This window comes from Microtus oregoni, unplaced genomic scaffold, assembly GCF_018167655.1.
Source record: "Microtus oregoni isolate MIOR12 unplaced genomic scaffold, Mior012 000035F_ref0000213, whole genome shotgun sequence".
Taxonomy (NCBI): Eukaryota; Metazoa; Chordata; class Mammalia; order Rodentia; family Cricetidae; genus Microtus; species Microtus oregoni.
Genome location: NW_024543094.1, coordinates 8,421,836 through 8,446,435, shown reverse-complemented (window position 1 = coordinate 8,446,435; position 24,600 = coordinate 8,421,836). Strand labels below are relative to the sequence as shown.

Here is a 24,600-nt window from a genome sequence, read left to right as displayed (position 1 = left end):
ATATATAAATCAACCAAGTCTGCATTTTAGGACAATAATCCTAATGTGGTTGTCTCCTTTTCTGCTCGGCTTTTACTTTTGTGAAATTGTGTGAAGAGTTTATAGAAACAACTTCTCATGTTTAGTGGAAAAGGACTAGTACAGTATAAGTGCAAGAAGGTCTGCATTTTGACAGGCTGTGATTGACTGCATGCTGTAACTTTTTGGAAGTAAAATTCCAGGGCCATTTAAATTCCATTACAGCCACATGCAAAATGAAAGATAGGAATCTTTCATGTTGTTTTTCCTTATAAACAATACTGGAGTGGTGATTTGAAGTTTGTCAGAATATTAATGAGTAAAATAACATCTTCCCTGGGAGAGGCTTACCTAATGAGATGACCCAAACTCTCAGGTTTGTTTGTTTGTTTTGTTTTATATTAATAAGAATGCCAGCTAAAAATGTTTCCATTTAAGTGTCCTCTGTAGAAGTTAGTGAATGAAAATGAGGGCGTGACTCTTTCTGGGTATAGTTGATGAGAAGGGTTTTATTGTAGATAGAAAGGAGAGAGCAGTCAGACTGAACCAAGCCATGGGGAGTAGGGTGAGAGAGGAAGAGAAGAGAGACCAAGTGGATCAAGAGAGGAGCCATGAACCAAGAGGCCAAGAGCCCCAAAGGGCATGTAACCAAAATAACTGAGTATATAGCACTTAGAAGCTGGGAAAATGAAAGCCCAGCCTCTGGGCTGGAGAGGTTTAGGATAGGTGGCAGGATGGTAAGTGCTGGGAGGAGCCGTGGGTACTAAGTGAGACTGGTCCCGGGTTTTTCTGGGACCTGACAGCTAGTATGATATAAAAGCAGTTGTAACTATTAAACTGTGTCTATATATGATTAATACATAAATTCTAAATTAGATTTTTTTATTGCTGTAACATTTAAAAGTAAAATTTTGATATATTTCTTGTGAATAGATACCTTTCCAGTCAGATTTTGCTAATAAATTGTTGTATCTTGTGTCTTGTTTTATTAACCCTGTCTAATTTTATCAACAGCAAAAACAACTCAAACTATAAAAAACAAAACAATAAAACACACCCATAAAGGTGGAGCACTCGGGAGGAAGAGGCAGGTGGATCTCTGAATTTGAGACTATCCTGGTCTACAGAGCAAGTTCTAGAATAGCCAGGACTATACAGAGAAATCTTGTCTTTGAGGGTTGGGGAGGAATCAAACCCTTCTTAGCTAGAGAGATGGCTCTGCAGTTAAGAGCACTGGCTGCCCTTCCAAAGCATCTGGGTTCAGTTCCCTGCACCCATATGGCAGCTCACAACTGTCTTCAGTTCCAGGGAATCTGGTACCCTCACACAGGCATACATGCAGGCAAAAATAAATAAAAATCACAATTTTCCCATCATTGGCGTTTTCAGTAGAAGCACAGGTGTGTATGCATAAAGAAATTTAAAATAATCAGTTTGCTGGTGGCATCTGCTTAGGAATGTGCCAGTACTGGGTGCCAGTGTAGATGTACAATCAATCAAGGAGTGAACTGAGATTGAATTCATTACTCTTATCTGCCAGTACCTTTGAGTGGCACATTTACTATTAGAATACTCGTTGAAGAGGCTATTATAGAGACACTAAGTCTGAAAAAAGCTAGAGTTGCAGCCTTCCTGGAGATAGTAGTCCTTAGATCTGTAAATACTTCCACTACTGAAGATGAATTCTGTTTGTAATCTGTATGAGGTAAACAAAAACAGTTGCTGCCCCTGAGGAGTCCACAATTACTTTTGTGTGTATAAAGCTAAAATGCATATTTCCAAGATGTCAGAGTGATGCTAACAGCTGTGAGAGAATAGGATCTAGCAGCACGGAACAAATGAATGAGGCATTCCAGTTCCTGTCCTGTCTCACTTTCTTACAGCTCTTGAAATAGAAAGTGAATGTCACTAAGAGAGCCTTTTTCTAGCCCCAAAATCCTGCAGGTGTGTTTTAGTAACTCATTATTAGCTGCTTTGACAATCCCATCCACCCCAAATTTATTTAGTTTCAAAGAGGTCAAAGTCTAAGAACAATTTGACTTTTAAAATTCCTGAGGGATTCAAACAGTACCTAAAGCAGGTCTGAAGGCCCATTTTTCTTATTCAGGGAAATTTGTTTACTTCTAGTTGAATATTCATTACTGTTTCTTTCTAACTTGCAAAATTTCTTTTTATGTGTGTACATATGTATATGCTTGTGTTTGTGTGTGCACATGCACACATGAGTCCACAGGCCCCCACCCATGTCAGGGTGCATTCAAAGTGAGGACAGCCCTCTGGAGTGCTTTCTTTTCTGTCACCCTGTGAGATCCCAGAATCAAGCGCAAGTCCTGAGTCTGTGCTCAAGTGCTACTCTGAGCCGTCTCATTGACCCCTCATTTAACTTTATTTTTTATTCTAAAAGTTGGAATTCTTTGAGTAACTGCCCGCATAGTAGAATTTTGTCTTTACCCTTGTGTTCCAACCCTGAACTTATTGGTCCCAGTCATGAGACTGAGAAGAGACCTTAGTAAACTTCATACTTAAAGTCATTGTATAAATACTGATGGTAGAGTAGAGTACTTGGCCAGCACTGCAGTTGGCCATTTGTTTTTTTAGTGATTCTGAAGAAAGCATCAGTGGGCTGAGTTGTACTGTTGTATCCTTGCTACAGTGTTCATTTCTCTGCAGTATATAAGAAGTATAACTTCAATCATACATTGTTAATCTCTTGGTTTCTTTCTAGTTTCTTTTGTTTTTTTAAATAATTAAAAAGATGTTAATTTTAAAAATAGAATTTTATTGTTTATCGTTTTATATGGTGCTTTTTTCCCTTTTATTTTGTAGGTTTTGTCAATTCAAAAGATGCAATTGATTGTACTAGTTTCTGCTTTTCTGTAGTTAAATGTCTTATTTCCATTTATGGCAAAAGCCAGCACAATCATTGTTCATAAAATGGTTTATGTGTTTTATTTCATCAGGACACATTTTAAGCATAAATAAACATGCTGTTTTAAGTGAGTATCAGTAATACATCCAAGTTATACGTGTGTGCTTATTTTTTTCTTTTTAGATTTAAATACATAAAGATAAAAGGACAGTATTAGGACCCTCACTCAGTTGACTTGTCTAGCGGGTTTCAGCTGCTGCCATCCTGTGGTTTTGCCCCCCCCCTCCCATTTAAACTTTACTAGTATATTTAAAAAACAAAATTCAGATTCTATAACTTTGCCCATTTCTGTAACAAACTGCCTAACAAGTAAAGGAAGGGAAGATTTTCTGGCTTAGAGCTTGAGGCCATAAATTCTTGGTTAGAAAGGCACAGTAGTAGTATCAGGAGGTAGATCAGTCATAAGCATCCTAGGTTAGGAAGCAGAGAGGGTACAGTAAATGGGGCTGAGCTATAAAATCCCAAGACCTGCTCCCATTGACTCATTTCCTCCAGCATGACTCCACCTCCTGAGGTTGCATAACCTTTCAAAACCGTGCCACCTGCTTGGGACCAAGTGTTTATAAATACATTAGTCTTTAGGGGAACTTTTTACATTCGAACTGCAATATAGATGTATATGTGTATTTCGTTCCATCCTTATTATAGGATAAGTCTTTTGACTGTAGTCAAGGTTGGTCTTGAACCCTCAGGTTACCCTCCCAACTTGGCCTTCTAAGTAACTATGTCTGTTGGAGTAGTTTCACCATAATCAATGAATAAAAGATTTTGGTTTATGTCTCTTATAGGCAAGGCCATTTTAAATAGACAGAACTGGAACCTCTTGATTGAATTCACTAAAATCACTACCATTCTGTAGTATCATTTTTATCTGTGCACTGTTTTTTTTTCCTATATCCAAGATGAAATTTTAAATTCAGTTTGACTCAAAGTCTCAACAGTTCTCACATTACACTAGATTATTTTGGTGGAAGTTTCTGTAGTTTTGTATATTTTTCTCCCCTTATAAAATAAATGTGTTGTACTTTTATAGAAATGAGGTCATTTTCTTGTTCCACATTTTGGATTTAGCTGATGGCTTTGCTTATTTGATATGAATTTCTTCAGTATTCTCTTTAAATAGGGAGTCAGATCTAGAAATTTGATTAAATATCATGGTTTTGTCTTATTTCTACAAAAGTGTTTCACAGATGGTACTGTTGTCCATCAAGAAAATAATGCCTGAAGTTCCTATGACAAGACTGAAAAATAGCCCCAGTCAGTATTTTATTTGCCATTTATAAAATTTTCATCAGCTATGCAGTCAAAATTTATCCACCCCGGGTCTGGAGAGATGGCTCAGAGGTTAAGAGCATTGCCTGCTCTTCCAAAGGTCCTGAGTTCAATTCCCAGCAACCACATGGTGGTTCACAACCATCTGTAATGGGGTCTGGTGCCCTCTTCTGGCCTGTAGACATACACACAGATGGAATATTGTATATATAATGAATAAATAAATAAATAAATAAATAGATATTTTTTTTAAAAAAATTTATCCACCCTGCTCCTCCTGTGAGATGTCTCCATTGTTGGTGGGTTTTTGTTTGTTTTCTAGTCTGGCTCATGTCGTCTGTCTGGGCTGACTTGGAGTTCGGTCTTCTGGCCTCAGACTCCTGAATGCTGAAATTACAGTCCTGATGTCACTGTACCCAACACTAAATTTTGAATATTTTCATTTAAAATAACTCGTTCTCCATTAACTAAGGCTTTTCTTCCTTTGGTAACTGTTTTGTCATGAAATGTGATTCATCTAGGGGAGGTGAAGTGCATGATTTCCCTCACTAATATTTAGGGTAATGAATTGGTACCCTAGCAGACTCCAGAGGCAAGCTCTATAGAGGTGATATGTTTAACCTTCAGGGATTTTTATATACCATATTTTATATACAGTCAAGACCACTTCTGCTATGTCTTTAGTGTTCTTGAAGTGTGACCCCATTTATCTTGAATAGATTCTTTATTTTCATAATAAAATGTTCCAGGTTCATCTCATAAGTAATTTCTGTGAGGAAAAAAAATCAACCTGCTTGATGTTAATGGCCCTGTAACTTTTTTTTTTTTAAATGTTGAGTCATTTGGCCCCAAACAGCTGAAGATGACCTTGAACTCCAAATCCTTCTGCCTCTATCTTCTGAGTTGTATTAAAGGGTGATAGCACCACACCTAGTTTATGGAGTGCTGGGAATCTAACCCTACATCTCTAGTCCCTTTTGTCTTCTGAGCAACTTACTCTTTGCTTGTGTATGTATGCGTTATGTGGTGTGTATTTGTGTACATACACGTAAGTGTGCATATGTGCACATTTATATGTATGTGTGGAAGCCAAAGAGGGCAACATTAAGTGTCTTACCAACTTTTTTTTTTTTTTGAGACAGAATCTCTGATTGAACCCAAGTTTCAATGTTAGACTAGAGTAGCTAGACAGCAAGCCTCAGGCAGATCTTCTTCCTGTTGCTGCCTCCCCAATGGTGGGACTGCACCTGACTTTTTTTTTAAAGTATCATTGTGTTTTGTTTTTAAATATTTTTTATGGTTTATTTAACTTTATTTTATGTGCATTGGTGTGAAAGTGTCAGATCCCCTGCAACTGGATCTTCAGACAGTTGTGAGCTGCCATGTGGGTGTTTGAAATTGAACCCAGGTATTTTGGAAGAGCAGTCAGTGCTCTTAACCACTGAGCCATCTCTCCAACCCCTGCACCTAACTTTTTATGTGGATGCTGGGGATCTGTTTTTTTTTGTTTTTTGTTTTTTTGGTTTTTTTTGGTTTTTCAAGACAGGGTTTCTCTGTGGCTTTGGAGCCTGTCCTGGCACTAGCTCTTGTAGACCTGGCTGGTCTCGAACTCACAGAGATCCGCCTGCCTCTGCCTCCCGAATGCTGGGATTAAAGGCGTGCGCCACCACCGCCCAGCTGATGCTGGGGATCTGAAATCATCCTCAGTACTAAGTACCTTGTTGACTGAACCATCATCCCAACTTCAAGCAGCCTACTCAATCCTCAGTACCATTCAGAGAAGAAAATAAAGTACTGTAACAGCAAAAACCAAACTGAACAAGGTACAGAAACACAGTTAATGTCAATTAAAGCCCATAATGTCTGTGGAACAGAAAGTGACAACAATAATGTATGCATATGCTGTGAAATTAAAGTGGTTTCAGTTAAAGGTGAGGAAAGTAAATAGAGAGGGACCTTAGGAAGCATAACTAAAATAAATAAAAGAGGAAGGAAGAGTTTTAAGTTAGCACAATGAAAATAAAGGATTAGATAAATATAAGAAAGTGGGAAAATAGCTCTAAAAGTTAAAATACTATTCAAAGTATAGTAAAAAGTAAAGAAAAGCCAAAAGGCCTGTAGGAGTAGTTTTTCTCTGGGTTCTCCAAAATTGGATTCTCATGGTGGGTGGCGTCAGTTAAACTTGGAGAATCTACAGTTTATGTTGACACCGAGCACATGCTAGACGGTGTCAAGCGGCTGTCGCTTCAGTCTTCACTTTAGTAGCTTCTCTTATTTATGTGCCAGGAGCCCCTGGTGGCCACACTTAGCTCTAGAGCCTGTGAGCTGGGCAGGTTCTCCCCTCCTCTCCCAGGCCCCCAAACTGTACTCTGAGACTTACTCTCAAGTGCTTTGGAAATGAGGGAAATAAACAGCACTGAGATCTATACAGGTGAACTTGTATGCTTTATAAGATAAAGCCAGGGGGCTGGAGAGATGGCTCAGCGGTTAAGAGCATTGCCTGCTCTTCCAAAGGTCATGAGTTCAATTCCCAGCAACCACATGGTGGCTCACAACCATCTGTAATGAGGTTTGGTCTCTTCTTGCAGACACACACACAGACAGAATATTGTACGCATAATAAATAAATATTTAAAAAAAAAAAGATAAAGCCATAGTCTAGGGCTTCAGGATTGAGCTCCTGCAGCAGCAGAGCTGTAGACAGGGTCTCCAGAGGTTGATCCATTCCCTGCTCTCAGGCTGAGGTTATCAGGTTTAGATGGGACTACCTTGCCCACTCCCTGATTGCACACTGGATGCTGTGCTGCTTCCTTTTGCATACTTCTGCCTTTGCACACTTCAGCTGTCCCATCACTGCCCCCTTGGGCTTCCTTTTTTACTCTAATTCTTTGAAAGTGTTCCTTGTTACTCTGACTCTTGTCATTCACTACAACTCAAGACACAGCTTCTACTCACCACATTCTCTGAAACTCAGACCTGTAGTGTTTTATATACCTAAAATCTGCCCTTCAAAATGGACCTCATTGGCCTAGGGAGATGGTTCAGTAACACTTGCTGCACAAACATGAGGACCTGAATAAGTCTTAGGTACTCATAAAACAGTGGACATCTGTAACCCCAGCATTGTGGGTGCTAGAGACAAGAGGTGCTAGAGACTAGGGTCAGCTGTCATTCGGCCTCCAAATTTTGGAGAGGCTGTCTCAAGGATGTAAGACAAAGAGTGATACAGCAAGGCACTTGATATTCTCCTCTGGCCTCCACGTGCATACATACCCACACACTTAAAACAGAGCTGCCCTCTTCACCTTTACTAGGTTTTGGGGGATGGTGGATGGAGGAGTGCTAAGTAGTTTTTCCTTGCTCAGGTGATTCAGAATAATCTACATACATAACTTTTATAATGCTTATGTTTAGGGCTGGGGTTGTAGCTAAGGTGGCAGAATACCTGTCTAGCATGCTCAAGGTCCTGGGTTCAACTTCTCGCACAGCATAAAATGGAGGCAGTAGAGTCAAAAGTTTAGAGTCATTTGACCATGTAGCAGGGTCAAAGCCAGCCTGAGCTACAATCTTAGGGGGTCATGGGGCCTCATGAGCTCCCCTGCTATGGCAGGTTGATGGCCCCAATCTTTTACCATAATCATAGCCGTTGTGGGCTCAAAAGTGTAGTGGCTGTGTCATGCCCAACAGAGAACATTCGAAAACATTTTCTTTTGGTTCTTACAGCCTTGGGGTAGGTGATTGTAGTTGTCCCATTTATGGCTGAGTGTGCAGCAGTTACAGCTGCCACTGCAGCAGAAGTTTCTCAGGCCAAAGTTGACAGCTCTTGGACACAAGCCTAATTATTTAGAAGGCAAATTGTTGGGCATATCATGTCTCTATTGAAATAGCAGTAGTTCTTCACCAGGGCCTATGGCTTTTGACCAGAGTTAATGAGACCAGAAGTGAATACCTACTCCCCCACCCAGAGGAGTGGGTCTCAGTATCAGCCAGAATGAAATTGGTTACTACTGTAGCAGATGTACCTCTTTCCTGCTTGTGGGACACACCCTGCCTAACTCTTTGATAATATACCATGCAGGACCCACCTCAAAGTAAGGCTTGGTGATAATTCTCCTCTAGAAGCCTGCATAGCTTGTTCTGGCACTGTGAAGGCTAGCCTTCAGGGAGGAAGTTTTTTGGTTTTTCGAGACAGGGTTTCTCTGTAGCTTTGGAGCCTGTCCTGGAACTACCTCTTGTAGACCAGGCTGGCCTCGAACTCACAGAGATCTGCCTCCCAAGTGCTATGTTAAAGGCAGGCACCACCACCGCCCGGTGAGGTAGCTTTTTTTTTTTTTTTAATCTCAGTTCCAGTTTCATTTCTCTATGGCCTACAACTGGACCATTTAATGTCTTCAGCAATAAGGCTATCTAGTCTGGTGAGCCGTCAGCCACTGCGGCAGTTTCCTCTCCTGATTGGTGTTCTCAGGTCTTCCTGATGAACTACTTGGCAGGGAGTAGTAGCTGAGGAGAGGGAAGGTAGAGTCGCTGGACTCTTCATTTAATAACCTATGGCTTCTGGGATTCAGATTATCTGCCCATGCAGGATACCTCACTGCAACCCCTTATTTATAAACTGGTTTACCAAGTGTCAGTTTTCCTTAAGGCTTTTTCATAGATCCTTAGTTTTGGCTGACCTCTCCCCAACCCTCTCCTGTTTCCTTATTTCCTTCTTAAAACTTTGTACGCCCTGGTATTCCCCTGCCAGCCTCATAGCACATATGTTCTAACACTATCCTTCTCCTGGGGCTGCTTGTTACCTGTTTTGAAATTCCATTTCTCGGGGCTGGACAGATGGCTCAGAGGTTCAGAGCACTGACTGCTCTTCCTGAGGTCCTGAGTTCAATTCCCAGTAACCACATGGTGGCTCACAACCATCTGTAATGAGATCTGGTGCCCTCTTCTGGCCTGCAGGCATACATGGAGTCTAAACACTGTGTACATAATAAATAAATAAATCTTGTTTTTTAATTCCATTTCTCTTTCGAGGCAGGATCTCGTTATGCAGCCCTAGCTGGTCTGGAGCTTGCTTTGTAGATCTTTCTGTCTCATGTCCCAAGTTTTGGGATTAAATGCCTGGCTGAAATTGCTTTTGATAATCAAATAATTCCATTAATTAAAGTATTAGAAATTAGAACCAGGTGTTTGAGAATAGGGAGAAAATTATAGAGGCAAAAAAACCTTCAACATCCTTAGCTGTTGGGTAATGCACTTATAGCCATTTTGAGATTCCATCTCCTCCCCGTCAGAATGCCTCTCACTAAGGAAGCAAATAATGGAGCTGGAGAGATTGCTGAGGGATTTGTGAGCATTGGCTGACCTGAGGATTCAAGTTCAATTCCCAGCCTCCACGTGGCAGCTCACAACTTTCACTCTAATTCTCGAGGATCTGACACCTGGTATCACCACTTTCCTATGGAACCTACATTCAAAATCCCTTCCCTTCCCTTCCCTCTCCCTTCTGTGTTTGTGTGTGTGTGTGTGTGTGTGTGTGTGTGTGTATAGATAGATAGATAGATATAGATTATAGATATATATAGTCACAAACTAAAAAGAGGATCATGAGAGGACATGAAGAGATCTTAGGGAGATGGGAAATAGGAAAATGGAATACTAGGAGAAGAAAGAGGACCCAACTGGAGGGTACTGGACATGGGAGGGGATAGTGGGAGAGGGGAATGAATGAGGGTGAAGTGTAGTGAGGTGTGTGAAGATGTTGTGATCAAACCCATTACTTTGTAATGGTTAATAGCTTAAAATAGTAATAAGTGAAAAAACCTGCATGAATATTTAATGAAACAAAAACAAGTTACTTACTTTTGTATTCTTCCCCCCCCCCCCGCCCCCTTGACCTTCTGGTAATTGTTTTCAGAAGTAACTGAAAAGGTATCTAGTCCACATCGAACTCTTTATCTTATTTGTGAAGCATTAATCTTCAATTTAGAACTAAATGTTTAGGAATCCTCACAATAAAAGTCATGAAAGTTGTCTCTTCCTAAGTCATTTTTTTTTTTTTTGGTTGGTTTTTCGAGACAGGGTTTCTCTGTGGTTTTGGAGCCTGTCCTGGAACTAGCTCTTGTAGACCAGGCTGGTCTCGAACTCACAGAGATCCGCCTGCCTCTGCCTCCCGAGTGCTGGGATTAAAGGCGTGCGCCACCACCGCCCGGCTTCCTAAGTCATTTTTGAAAGTTAGATGAGAGAGTGTTTCCCGAATCCTCTAGTGTTTGTACAACTGTACTGAAATGTTTCCAGTTTCTTTCTAGTGAAATCACTTCCTTCGCAGTTACTCTTTAATGTAGCTCTGGCTTGCCTGGAACTTGCTGTATAGACCATACTGGTCAAACTCACTATTCTCATGCCTTTGCTCTGCATCCCTGACCACAATTGTTGTTGTTGAAAGTAAATCAGTGGGACCATTCAAAAAGTATAAGATAAAAATTTGGGATTCATAAAAATAATTTCTGTTTTTAGCATTAGTGGATTCCGTGGTTTCCTAGTTTCTTCATATATACTTACCTGAGGTATACATGTGAAATGGCTCTTATAATCAGTCACCTCATGTTATGTTAAGTGTACATCAAGAGCATATGAAATCTACTTTCATAGCAGACTTCTGTGAACAAGAATTGCCAGCCCTGTGTTGTATTAGATCAGGAGACCTCATCATCCTCAATCACTGCATTGTTGTGCCCTTTGACCTGTGACTTCCTATCTTCTCTTTCCTTCCCATTCCCTGAAAACTACCATTCTCTATTTCTCTCTGTGTGTGTTTGACTAGGATTGTATTGTATTTGTAAGTGAATTTATACAGTGTTCAACTTCCAGTGCTTGCTTTAGTTTTCCTTAGCCAGATGTCTTCCAGGTTTATCTGTTCCTTATGTTCAGCAAGCAAAACTCCTTCCCTCCTTCCCCTTTTCCTTCATCTGCTGGGGATTCTCTTACTTGGCTAGTGTGAGTGATACTGCAGTGGGCATAGCTGTCTTCAGGAGGAACTTACTGCTTTTCCTTTGGATGGATACCAAAAAATGGAATTGCTGGATCATGTAGTGTAGTAGTTTTATTTTTAAAGTTTTGAGAAACCTCTCTACCATTTTCAGTAATGGCCACACAGTCCTTCCAGCAGCATTCTCTGTTCTTTACACCCACGTCAACACTTGTTAGCGCTTGTCTTTTTAGAACTGTCCTAACAGGTGCATGGTGGTACTTTTTGTGGTTTTAATTAGCTTTTCCCTGATGATTAGTGAGGTATTTGAATGTCTAAGTATGCTTGTCATTCTCCATTGATGTGGGGTGGGTACTTACATTCTTTGGCCATTTTGAAATTAGTTTATTTGGTTTTTACTCTTGAACTCGTGTGCCTTGAATATTAACCCCTCAATTTTAGATTTTAAGATGAATTCCTGGGCTTTTTTGTGTTGGCACACAGTTTCCAAGTTTTCTGATTTCAGTTTCACCTGGTTGGTTTGAGGAGAAGCTTGCTAAGGCCTCAGTGAATAACATGAATTTTCTGGGCAGTTGTTTCTAAACTATTTGGGATCCAGAAGGGTGAACAGATATTTTAGAAGTATTTTTAGACTTAGTAGTTGAAGAAAAATTAGTCAAAGTGCTGGGTATAGTGGCTCACACTTGGGATCCCAGCATTGGGGAAACTGAGGCAGAAGGGTTCCAGTGAGTTGGAGGCAACCTGGATTATATAGTAAGTTCCAGGCTTGCTTGGGTTACAGAGTTAGACCATCTCAAAAATAAAACAACAAAAACTGGTGCTTCTTAAGTGACCGTTTCACTTCTTGTCATTCTCCAGCGTCCTGAGGTTGGCATTATACTTCTCCAGTGGAGCCCATGACTTCTGATCAGGACGCTAAAGTTGTGGCTGAACCGCAGGCACAGCGAGTCCAGGAGGGCAAGGACAGCTCTCATCTGGTAGGTGCTGCTGGAAAGAGGGAAGCCCAAGGGCACAGGCATCCATCTCTTTTTCTGATAAAGAACTCTACACTGAACTTTGACTCTTAGAACAAGCGTATCGAGTAAGTCGTACAGAGGCAAAAGGACTTCTTACTCATCCAGTGTTCTGGCTGAGATCCCTACACCTAGAGAAACACATTTATTTAGCAGTGAGTTAGCGGTAAAGACAGACAGAGCAAACTCTGCTAAGTCTGAAAACAGAAGCACACTTGTACAAGGGTGGTGTGATAGGATGTTGTTAGCGGGAACTTAGGCCTGCTCAGGTTTGTCTTAGCATCTGTGTGTGTCATTCTTGTCTCTAGTAACAAACTGGATGCCCTCAGGAATGAGGGCTTTGTGACCTGTTTTTAAAGGAAAGCTTGTTTTATGATATAGTTGAGAAAGTAGTGAAGGAAATTCTACTTTCTATGTTTTTATTCTGCAGTTCCCTCACTCAAATAGCAAGCTCTAATATTTCAGACAATCCTTTTCATCTTTAAAAAATACTTTTTTTATTTAGTGGCAGAAACTAAAAGTACTGGGTCAGTAGTTCTCAACCTTCATAAAGCTGTGACCCTTTAATACAGTTCCTCATGTTGTGGTGACCCCCAACCATGAAATGTTTTTGTTGCTACTTCATAACTGTTATGAATCATAATGTAGATGTCTGATAAGCAACCCTAAAGGGGTCATGACTCACATGCTGAGAACCACAGCACTAGATACAGAAAACAATAGACACCTGTAACTTTAGATACTTAAAACTTTGTATTAAGAAAATGCAGTTCGGGGGCCAGTAAATGAGTAAAAGCTTGTCCCACAAGCCTGAAAATCTAAATTAGATTCCCATATTCCACAGTGGAAGGAGAGAACCAGTGAAAGTGGTTCTTTCACTTCATATGCACACTGTGGCACCTCTTCCACGCCCCACACACTCAGACACATGTTGTAAACATACATCTAACATACATACAAATAATAAGAAATAAAATAATGAAAAAAGACGTGGGCTGGAGACATGGCTCCATCATTAAGAGCACTTGTTGCTCTTGCTGGGTTTGGTTCCCAGCATCCACATCATGACTCAACAACCATCTATAACTCCAGTTCCAGGGGACTTGACCCCTCTTCTGACCCCCATGGGTACCAGGCAGAACATTCAGATACATATAAAATAGCTCTGAAAACTAAACACCCACTCTAATATAGTATTATATTATAGTAAAGTTAATTAGGATTTTTATTATACTTGTTGTTTTGGCTACCTTTGAATTTTAATCCTGGTCTAGAAAGATGGCTCAATGTTTAGAGTTCCTGGCACCCCCCTCCCCCCCAGTAGCTCATAGCCTCTTACTATAACTGCAGCTTCAGGCCATCCAGTGGCCTCTGAGGGCACCTGCGCCCAAGTGCATATACTTGCATGCAATGGACTTATAAATAATTAATTTTTTAAAACTTTTAATCCTAGCTGAGTAGTGATAGTGCACACCTTTAATCCCAGGATACTCAGGAGGCACAGGTAAATGAATCTCTATGAGTTCCAGGCCAGCATGATCTACAGAGTGAGTTCCAGGATAGCCAGAGCTACACAGAGAAACCTTGTCTCAAAAACCAAAACAATAACATTTAATCCTGTCAAACAATAATATTTAAAGTTCTAAGTAGTGTTGGGAAAAGTAGCTTTTTAAAATCACCCCTGTTGAAACTATCAGAAATTTCACTTAGTACTTCATTTTAAAGCTTCTCTCTTCTTTTGAATATGATTATTCATAATTTTTTTTGCAATGTAAAAACATGCATTCCCCCCCCCAGTGGGTTTGGTTTTGCTTCTTAATATGGTTTGAAATTATGTTTTCTTTATGTTAGAATGATGAAGTTTTTATGTTTTCAATTTTACAGATGAATGGTCCTATATCGCAAACCACTTCTCAAACAAGTTCCATCCCAGCTTTGACTCAGGTAATTTGTTTTCTAGATTTATCACAGATTGTCTAGCCACAGTCAAGATTGCCAGATATGGCATTATCCCAAATATGTATTGTAAAAAGAATTAGAAAAATGTTTAGGTTTGTCAAAAGGAGGACCCATTTGACAATGTGCCCTTGAATGTGTTAAGTATTGATTTTGTCTCTTTTTCACAATGGAAGTGTCAGATACATTTATTCTCAAGTATTCTTGACAGTGTTTCCAGTTCATCTGAATTTAGCTAATGTAATTGATTTTTTAGAGTACGCAAGTCAAATTCTAAATAATAACAGAGTAAGGACATAGACTGAATCTATAACTCCGTTGATAGAAGATTTGCCTCACGTGTAAGGAGAGAGCCTCAGTACTGTATAAACTGGGTGTGGTGGCCAATGATTGTCATCTTAGCACTAGAGAAGCAAGAGTTCAAGGTCTAACTCCTACTGCTTTTCTGCAGCCAAGTTGCCCCAGTCAGTGTTCCTAGTGGAATTACTTTGGCCTCAGGGCCATTTTCAGTTGTTGATTCTGTTGCATTTCAGCATAAATGAGCAGAGATGCTGTTTGAGAGAGATGGGTAAGGACAAGCAATATTAGTAGAAGTGCTTGTTTTTCTGAGAAGTACCAAGTCTTTTCTGATTGTAATATGGGAGCTTGATTCTTCTTAGGCACTAAGCTCTAGACAACTCAATAAAGCCTGAACTATGTCAGAATGATCATTTCATTATATTTAATTATTCCTTCCATGTATGTGTGTACACACGTCATAGTGTGTGTATAGAGGTCAGAGGACAAATTGGGGGAGTCAGTTCTCTCCCTTTGCAGTGTTGATCTCAGGGGTCAAACTTGAATTGTCAGGCTTGGCAGCCACTGTCTTTATTCACTAAGCCATTCTACTGGCCCAATCAGAAATAATTTTTTAAAATTACTTAAAGATAACAAGATAAGAGAACTAAACCAAAGGAACTGTCTTGGGATGTAGCTTGGTGGTAGAGTGGTTGCTGGACTTATGCAAGGTTTAACCTCCTGCACCCCACCCCACCCATCAACAAACTTTGCCTTTTGATGACACTGTTTCTGAATGAATGTTTAATTACTACGTATCTACATACTGAATAGTAGGCTCACAGTCAGAAAGCGTGATGGTCTGAAAATAGCCAATACTTTTTTGTTTAAAAATGACAACTGAGCTGGGCAGTGGTGGGGCACGCCTTTATTCTCAGCACTTGGGAGGCAGAGGCAGGTGGATCTCTGAGTTCAAGGTCTACAGAGTGAGTTCCAGGACTGGTTTCATAGCTACTGAGAAACCCTGTCTCAAAAAAACCTAAAAAAAGAAACAAAATAACAACCGTCTGCTTTTAGCGCAGTATCTTACAGGTTAAATATTTTTAGCAGTATATAATGCTAAATATATATATAGGGGGGGGGGGTTGTTTGTTTCTTTGTTTTTCGAGATGGTTTCTCTGTGTAGCTTTGTTGACCAGGCTGTCCTCAGACTCACAAAGGTTCTCCTACCTCTGCCTTCTGAGTGCTGTGATTAAAGGCGTATGCCAGTACGCCTAGCAAGATTAAACTTTTAAGTAGCTGTAAAATGTAGAATTTTTTAAAAAAATTTTCATTATTGCATGTGCACGCGCGTGTGTATGTGTGTAAGAGTGCAAGTGCACCTGTTCAGAGCAAACATGTGCAGGTCAGATGTTCCATCTGGGCGTTGAACTCAAGTTATTAGGTTTGCACAGCAAGTACCCTTACCCACTGTGTCCCCTTGCAGACTGGTAACTGTAAGTGTTTAAGTTCCTGGTATTGTTTTCTTTAAAGGAAATTCTTTGGTGACTACTGTCTTATGAAATAAAATCCAGGAGATACTAAAATACTTGAAAAAAAAAAAAGACCAGAATTTTGAAATTTCTTCTGGCTGTGCTAATAATTTGTTGTTTTTAGAATTAAATTTATGCACATATATGTTTCTGTTTCCCCTGCTGTTCTGTACCTTTACATTCCATGTGCCATTTCGATTTCAGCACAAGGAGTCTGATGAATGCCAGGCAGGGCTCTGTTGTCATTAGGATTTGGATTTGAGTGGCAGTAGCATGTGACTGCTGTGCAAGGAGTTATTTTTGGTACTGTGTGTTGGCTTCTTTTCAGAAATGATAGCAAGTTAGTGTGAGACGTATTTGTAGAAGCTCAGAAAAGGACAAGCATTGTGATGTGCGTTTTTGAACTTTCGATATGGGCTGTTGCTTCAGCAAAGAATTAAGTAGTGATAGTGACAATGAGAAAATTGGCCTGTTACAAAAATCTGTGGAAGAGAAGAGACCGGAGAACAAGATAAGTAAAACTTTATCTTCATTATTTGATACCCTTGAAGGTGAGGAGCTTCACAATGTTGAAAATGGACCCAGCCGAGCAGCCGCTGGTGTCACTGTGTGGACTAGAGTTTTTACAAGGTCTGGGCACGGACAGGATCATAGATCAAAGCAGTCACTGAATTCTAATTCCTCTTCCACATTTGAGTTCTTTCATGGGTCTGAAAATTTAGATGAGGGTGACAAGAATTTAGATACTGTTGTTATTGAAGAGAATTCTGAGATTGTCAGTGACCCACTGTGTATGAGTAGTGACGGACAGGCTTGTTCTGAAGATGACCAGCCTTTCTCACATGTGCCCATGCCTTCTGATCAGCAGGAGGAAACTTGTCTAAGTGACCATCTGAAGTGTTACCTGGCCACTTGTAAAAACTCTTTAATAGACAAAGAAAAAGTTCTAAATGTTCAAATAAGTAGTTTTAATAAGAATAACTCTGTAGATGTATCTACTGGAGAGTTGCAAAATAAAAGCCTTTTTTGTGTTGGTGACAAACATTGTAAGAATTCAATGGAGAGCAAATTTTACAGTATTTGTGCTATAGATCCGGAGTCCTTGAACATGGACAAAGAACAGAACACTCCCATGTATGGAGCAGCTGCAGAAGGATGTCATTCAGCTGTTACTTATGAAGTTTTCCAAGTGGATTGGCCTGTAGCTAACAGGGAAGAATGTGCTGCCTCAAATACTGTACAGAGGGCAGGAGAATTAAAGCTGCAGGATAAAGAACTGTTACCCCAGGATAACCTATGCCCCTGTGAAACAAAAGAAGCATTTAGCGAGAAAAGTGAATGTAGTTTGGCTATTTTGGTGGACTGTGAACCATCTGATGAAGCACACATCAGTGACCTGCAAGCTGAGTCTCTGAGGGCAAAAGTTTATGCCAAATTCCCTAAAGATCACCCAGAACATAGTACATTACATAATACTGGCCTACTCCCTGAATTAAATATTAACATAGGCAGTGACTCATTAAAGTGTCCGCGTGCTGTATCTGAAGAAAGAGAGAGCGGTGCTTCAGGAGTAGGAAGTCAGGTGGATGATTCACTTGTTAATTTACTTAATGACATTTCATATGTTGATGGGAATGGTGAACCTGAGGCTACAACAGTTAGTGCTGGCCATAGTTTAAACTCTAAAACAGAAAGAGAGCACAACTCTGAAAAGCTACTAGAGGACAATGATTATTTTCACATCAGTGTCAACAGTCCAGGTAGGATCCTTTCCTTTGGTCCAGATAAGATTAATTTAAGCCCCAAAAGGTTAGTTTCAGAGAGTTTAGTCAATGAATATCTCCCAGTTCATGTTAATCTCAGAGAAGTTACCTTGAGCAAACCTGATGGTCCTAATCCCATACCCCACCGGGAGCCAGTGCAGATGAAGGAGAACCCGAGAGATAGCAGTCTGGAAACTGGAAGTATCCAACTGGCAAACAGAGGTGAGATGTTCTTGTGTTCTGAAAATGGTTCCACTTACCAAGATGAAGATAGAATGAGTATTTTAGAGACTGAGAGCCTTGGCAATAGGGAGTTGAAATGTTGGTATCAAGCAGACCTCTGTGTAGGTAGTAGGACAGAAAAGGCTCAGACAGAGACCTGTAATCTAACTCAAGTTGAATGTGAACCAGACACAGAAGGGGTGGTCCAGATGACAGATCTGCTGAAGCTTGGACTTCCACAAAGAATGCCAAGTGACAAGTCTTATGATCACTCCAGACCTCTTGAGGACCCAGAAACACCCCCTGCTTTCATTTTCCCCTGTCCTGACACTGAAGCAAGGAAAACAGTCCTCCATAATAACACAGGAGATGAAGTGCATGTGAAGAGCTCTGTTGGTGCAGTACACAAACAATCCAGTGGGCCCTGTGCACTAGAAAAGGCTGAAAAGGAACAACAGAGGGCTAATTATAGAGAGATCAGTGAGGAGGACATAGAAAATGCCGAGTCAGATACTAAAACAATCTTTCAGTGGGAAACAAGTGTTCCTGAATGTAAAGTTGTGCTCAGTGGAAGCACAGTAACTTGTATTGGTTCCGACGTAGCAGCAGATCCTGGTTGTGAAACTAATCAAATTGAAAATAGTTACAGAACAGATGGAGTGAATGAATACCCAGACCATACTGCTGTACCACCTTTATATCCCAGTCCAGTGTCCCATGAAGCAGAGTGGGTTAATAGTGACAAAAGCCCAGAACTGCATTTCATTAAGTCTGAATCGGTTAAAGAAGTTTCTAGAGCCTTTGGTAACAATGCATCAGAATTGAGCAAACAAAAACTAACATGCAAAGAAGAGAAAGAGAGACTTTGTTTGGATAAGGACAGTATTGATCCTAACAGCATTGACTGCTTAGGCCCACATCGGACAAAAAGAAGAAATGCCAAATCTACCCTTAAAGAATCCACTTTAAATGGAGAGATGCAGTTTTCAAAAAACTCTGAGGTGACTTTTAAGAAAATGGCATTATGCAACGCTTCTGAGGGATATTCCTCTTTTTTTGGTGTTGACTGTATACAAGTGGATGTGCCTGCAGCTATTCCCAGGGATACTCTCCAGGCAATTCCTGCCATCCCAGCAGACAGTAAAGAGTGTGCAGTGCCAAGTGGTGACTGTGTCTCATCACCAACACAGGACATCCTAAATGTGTCTGAAAATTCCTCAGAAATGGATTGGCACAGGATCCCAGAAGAGTTTTATATTCGTTGTTTGAATAAATTTTCCTATTACCCAACAGCAGGGCTAGCAAGTCAGGCACTTTCGGAAGAACTTACAGGTGGGTCTGGTAGATATCAAGTGGGCTTTCTCTGGGCTAACACAGCCACAGAAAACATGACAGAAGATGCACAAATATTTAATGAGAATCTGCAAAATAAGCTCCCGTACTTAGGAAATACTTCATTTTCATTGGAACAGACCCCTTATCCGCTGCCAGTGTCAGAGGATGGTGTTGTTTGGGAATGGCAGAATAGAGGTGGACAGTTAGTAAGTATGCTGTATCAGTGTTTGTTGTGTCGTGCTCATGCAGTCTTTACCTTCTGATTGTGTTTGTGAAAATTAGTTAATTTAGGTTGTAGGCAGTCTGGATGCATTTGTAAGACTGTGAATGCATGAAGCATCAATTTAACCTTTTTCAAATGAGAAATATATATTATTAATTGATATATTTAAACCAGAGTTTAAACTGCGTTAACTGTTGGTGCTAAAGCATGCCCCACTAATTACCCCACACAGCCTTGTGCAGACCTTTTTGTACGGATACTGTTTTGCTTAGTGTCCCTTACCCTTTTGAGAGATCAGATGGACAGTAGGAGGAGTTTCAGCAAGTATTTAAAGTCACTGACAACATGTTATACTTACAAAACACAAATATATTTCAGGTGTGTCTTCTTTTTATACTGTGTCTAAGGCAGAAAATTTGCTACTTGTAACTGCCCTAAAAGCTTAGTGTCAGTCAAAACCACCTGTGTACCAACCTCAGTGGTTTGGAAGAAGCTTTGCTACTGATGTTGGGTAGCTAACTTGAGCATCTTTCTAGATCTGAAGTGAATGCTTATATTATTCAGCAACAGAAAACCAATCTTGCTCATAATACAGGTGCACCGAAGTGTTAGACATATACTCATCCCTTTTTTTCTGCAGGAGGTTGGTTCCAAGAGCTTATGGATACCAAAATTATTAATGATAAAAGTCCCTTTTGTGAGACACTACTGTATTTGCATATAATCTATATGCATTCTCCTGCATACTTGATATCATTCTAGAATACTTAAAATATTGGATACCATGTAAGAGCTGTGGAATAATTGCTATACTGTGTTGTTTAGGGAAATAGCAAGAAAAGGATTGTATGTGTTTAGTAGTTATACAGGATGTTCCCCCAAATAGTTTTGATGTGTGACTTGTTGAATCTGTAGATAAGAAACTCATAGATACAAAAGCCTGGCCTGAAATAGAAAGATTTTTTTTCTTTATTTAGCCAGTAGTTTATTTGTAGTGATTTTTATGGAATCATTAAGAAAAGCTGTTGATAATAGGAAGGAGATAGATTTCAGTCAAATACTAAGGAGAGAGTTGTAAAATGGGACTCAACAGGTCATGTAATTGGAGGACTTGCTCATTGGTCAGGTCTTGCCTGCCCTTTCTCCATGCTCACATTGCTCTTGTACCCACATTTGGGAATGTTACCAGAGAAGTTAACCTTCACAGTCCTTTGTCTCCTTAAGTAGTTGGAGAGGACAAAACTCTATAAACAATTAAACTTTTAAGATAATATACAAAGAATCTTTTATTTAAATGTGCACAATTATTAGCAACTAGCAATTGCTAACTGCTTTGTACATTTATGCAGAGTACAGACTGAGTGCTGTCTTTTTCTTTGTGGCTTTATGCAAGGTGCATGCTTTCTGTATTAAATTGGCTTTTCAATTGTGAGATTATGTCTAAGCAGTATACTGATGTCTGGTATTACTGTGTTTAATGTGTTGGCCTTAACTTTCAAAACTTAATTTAAGAGTCTTGTTATAGGTATTATAGAAGTAACTTTATATTGGGCTGCTGTATCTCTGCAGAGATAGCATTGTTGTGACTCAGAATTCAGTCTTTCCTGAGGTGTTCCTAACTCTTTACTCCATTATCTCACCTATTCTAGTTTTCCCATCTACTTTTTCCTCTCTGAAACTCCTCTAGTTTCTGTTCAATATCCTGTTGGCAAGACCATTCTATAGTACATCTGTAAAATAAAAATTTGTGAGTCAGTGTTTTTTTAAGAAAAGCATAGTGTTTTGAATGTACAGCACACCAGAACCTGCTGGTGGGATGCCTCATCCTTCAGAGAGAAGCAGTGTTGACTTTCTAGGTACAATCACTTTAGAATGTGGCAGCTAAGGTCAGCTTGCTTCTGGTTTTAATAACTGTTTCCAACCCACAAATTTTCAGTGTGTGGAGGGGGAATTGTGGTTCATTGAGCCAGGCAGATTAAACAAGGATTCTTATAATCCTTCACAAGTTTCATACACCATGTTATAAGTAAATAATAGCAGGTTGTTCTTTAATAAAAATATTTTTATGTGAATTTTGAGAAGTCAGTTCTTGAATGTTTTGTGTTTGCTTAAATTAGAGCACAATTTCCTAACTACCATCATTACCATTGGCAGATTATTTAACTTTTCTTGGTCTTAGTTTTCTTGTGAAAGGGGGTGCTGGTGATACTTGCCTGTTAGGCTTGTTCTGATTATAGTAGGAATGCAGGATATAAGATCTCTGCTGTTGTTATTACTGAATCCTAGTTAACCACTCAAAATTGTGTAGCACTCAAAAGTCATAGCTGGCTTGAATGTATAGCTGCTTAAAGAATAATGATTTTTTTCCTTTTTAAAAATTGTCTGTTTTTTTTTTTCTCTGTGTCATCCTGGCCATCCTGAAACTTGCTCTGTAGACCAGGCTAGCCTTGAACTCGGAGATTTATTTGCCTCTGCCTCCCAAGGACTGGAATTATAGGTGTGCACCACCATCACCTGGCAAATTCTTACTTAGATTGATTTGTTTTATTATTTTATGTGCATGAATATTTTGCTTTCATGTATCTATGTAACATGTGTGTACCTGGTGCTAAGGAAGGTCAGAAGAGGTCTTCGGTTTCCCTGGACTTGAGTAAGAGGTCGTGAGCTACCACACAGACCAAACTCTAGTCCTCTGCAAGAGCAACATGTGCTCTTAACCACTGTGCCAATTCCCCAGGTCCCCCCACTTAAAGATTTATTTTATGTGTATAGGTGTTTTGCCTGAATGTATGCCTGCACCGTGTAAGTCTAGTGTCTAAGAAGGCCAGAAGAGAGTGTCAGATCCTTTGGAACTGAAGACACACACACACACACACACACACACACACACACACACACACAGTTGTTAGCTGCTCTGTGAGTACTGCGAATCAAACCTGGATGTTCTGAAAGAGCTTAACCACTGAGCCATCACTTCAGCATCTAAGATGTAATAATTTCTTAACAGGGGGCTGGAGGGATGGCTCAGAGGTTAAAGAGCACTCACTGGCTGCTCTTCCAGAGGTCCTGAGTTCAATTCCTCGTAACCACATGGTGGCTCACAACCATCTGTAATGAGATCTGGCGCCCTCTTCTGGCACGCGGGCATACATGAAGGCAGAATGTTGTATACATAATAAATCTTAAAAAAATAATTTTTTAACAGTAGGGTCTGAGTCATTTGTGAGCTAAAACCATGTCGTTTTGTGGAAAATGTATATTTCTTGTGCTATTACTTTGTTAAGTATTCATTCAGCATATTTCCCAAGTACTTTTCTACTATGTTCTAAATACTGCTGGATATTAGCAACACAGTGGTAAGCAAAGTGTGTCTGGTGTTTGCCACCTAAGACTTACATAGACCACAGATACAGTCCAGGCGGAGGCACATGGAAGACTAACCATGCCATGCTGTAATAACTCTGAGTGCTGCTTGTGGGCACTTCACAGCCAGGAAGCCATGAAATCTGTCTTTATAAACTGCAGAACATATATTGTTCATGCTAGTCTGCTGCAAAAGGTACTAAAAATGGAAATGATTAACATTAGTTGGTATTAGGAATTTAAAAAATGTATAGCATGTGCATGTGACAAGAGAGTCTGTTAATATAGTGAATGAAACTGGAATGGGAAAGGTTGATTTTGTGATTTGTGGTACTGGGAAGAGAATTGGGCCTAATCTAAAAGGTGTTTATACAAGTAGTCAGAAAGGAAATCAAAGTATGCTAGACAAACTGGACTGAAGTACAGAAGTGCTGGTGTATTAGAAACAGTAAGCAGCTGTGTCTGGAATTGAACATGACCTAAAGTCCTATAAGAGTACTCTGATACTCTGAGCTGGAAATCTTCGAAGTCTCCAGCATCAGATGCTATTGTTGTCATTGTAACCAGTGAGCTAATGCTTTAACGTGTGCTCTATGGGAACCAAGCTTCGTGCTGAGTGCCTTTAGCCAGTAGCTTCATCACATTATTTCTTATTATGAATATCTGAATTTTTTTTAAAAAAAAATTAAAAGAACCTGCAAATAGACCCATCATGCAGTTTTAACCAGAACCTAGGTCTATAAACCTCAGTGAACTTCCATTCAGTTTAGAATAGCCATTCAGAACCTGTGGAGCTTCACATTGGATTTTACATTTCACTACCAAATACTTTTATGCAATTAACCACCACCAAAAAAATGAAAAATTCTACCAGGTGATGGTGACGCACGCCTTTAATCCCAGCACTTCAGAGGCAGAGGTGGGCGAATCTCTTGAGTTCAAAGACAGTCTGGTCCACAGATTGAGTTCCAGGACAGCCAGGACTATACAGAAAACCCTGTGCAGAGAAAAAAAAAAAACAATCAATGAATAAATAAGAAAGAGGAAAGAAAGGAAGAAAAAGAGAGGGAGAGGAAAGAAAAGAGAGAGAGAGAAGGAAGGACGAGAAAGACTCCTGTTCACTTTAGAAAGTGAGACCAGCACCACACTGTCAGGTGATGTTTCTAGAGATTAAATAACTGCACAGCTGTCAGTGGGATGCTGGACTCAAGCCCCAGTGATGTTAGCACAGGTGAGAGCCCTAGATTAGAAGGGTCAACATCACCTGCAGCCACCTGGAGTCGCTCCGGGAGTTGCTGTGAAGGCACCGAGGTGGTAAGGAGGCTTCTCTCAGGAATGGGAGCCAGTAGCTCTGCTGAGAGTGTACGGTGTTTCCTGCCTTAGCTGTTAGGAGGAGCTTTAGTTTTCTCTCTCTTGTTTATGTGCTTGGAACTTTCTAATTAAGATGTTTCCATCTACATTGTATTGAATTTGTAAATCTATAAATTGGGATTTGTGTTAGGTCGTAGGGGAAGTCAGTTACCCAGTTGAGACTGAGCTTGGTGAGATGAAGGAGTCTGTAATTTGCAGTGCGTAGCAGCCTTGTAAGAATGGCTGACTACATTTTTCATTGTTGGTTTGGTTTGGTTTGGGTTTTTTTTTTTTTTTTTTTTTTTTTTTTGATCCTCATTTCATCCCAAAGGTGTGTGTGACTAGCTAGGTTAGCCCTTTAAGCCTATA

At 40.0% G+C, this 24,600-nt stretch overlaps 1 protein-coding gene across 3 annotated transcripts in view; it reads left to right on the top strand.

Moving 5' to 3' along the window:
• The window catches only part of Larp4b (La ribonucleoprotein 4B), a 76,100-nt gene that overhangs the window by 16,835 nt on the left and 34,665 nt on the right, over positions 1 to 24,600 (top strand). For all 3 annotated transcript variants that reach the window (XM_041630645.1, XM_041630644.1, XM_041630643.1), the window contains exons 2-3: positions 12,057 to 12,175; positions 14,096 to 14,155. In XM_041630645.1, the coding sequence (XP_041486579.1) occupies positions 12,095 to 12,175; positions 14,096 to 14,155 (141 nt within the window). In that variant the 5' untranslated portion in view covers positions 12,057 to 12,094. The remainder of the gene's footprint in view (positions 1 to 12,056; positions 12,176 to 14,095; positions 14,156 to 24,600) is intronic.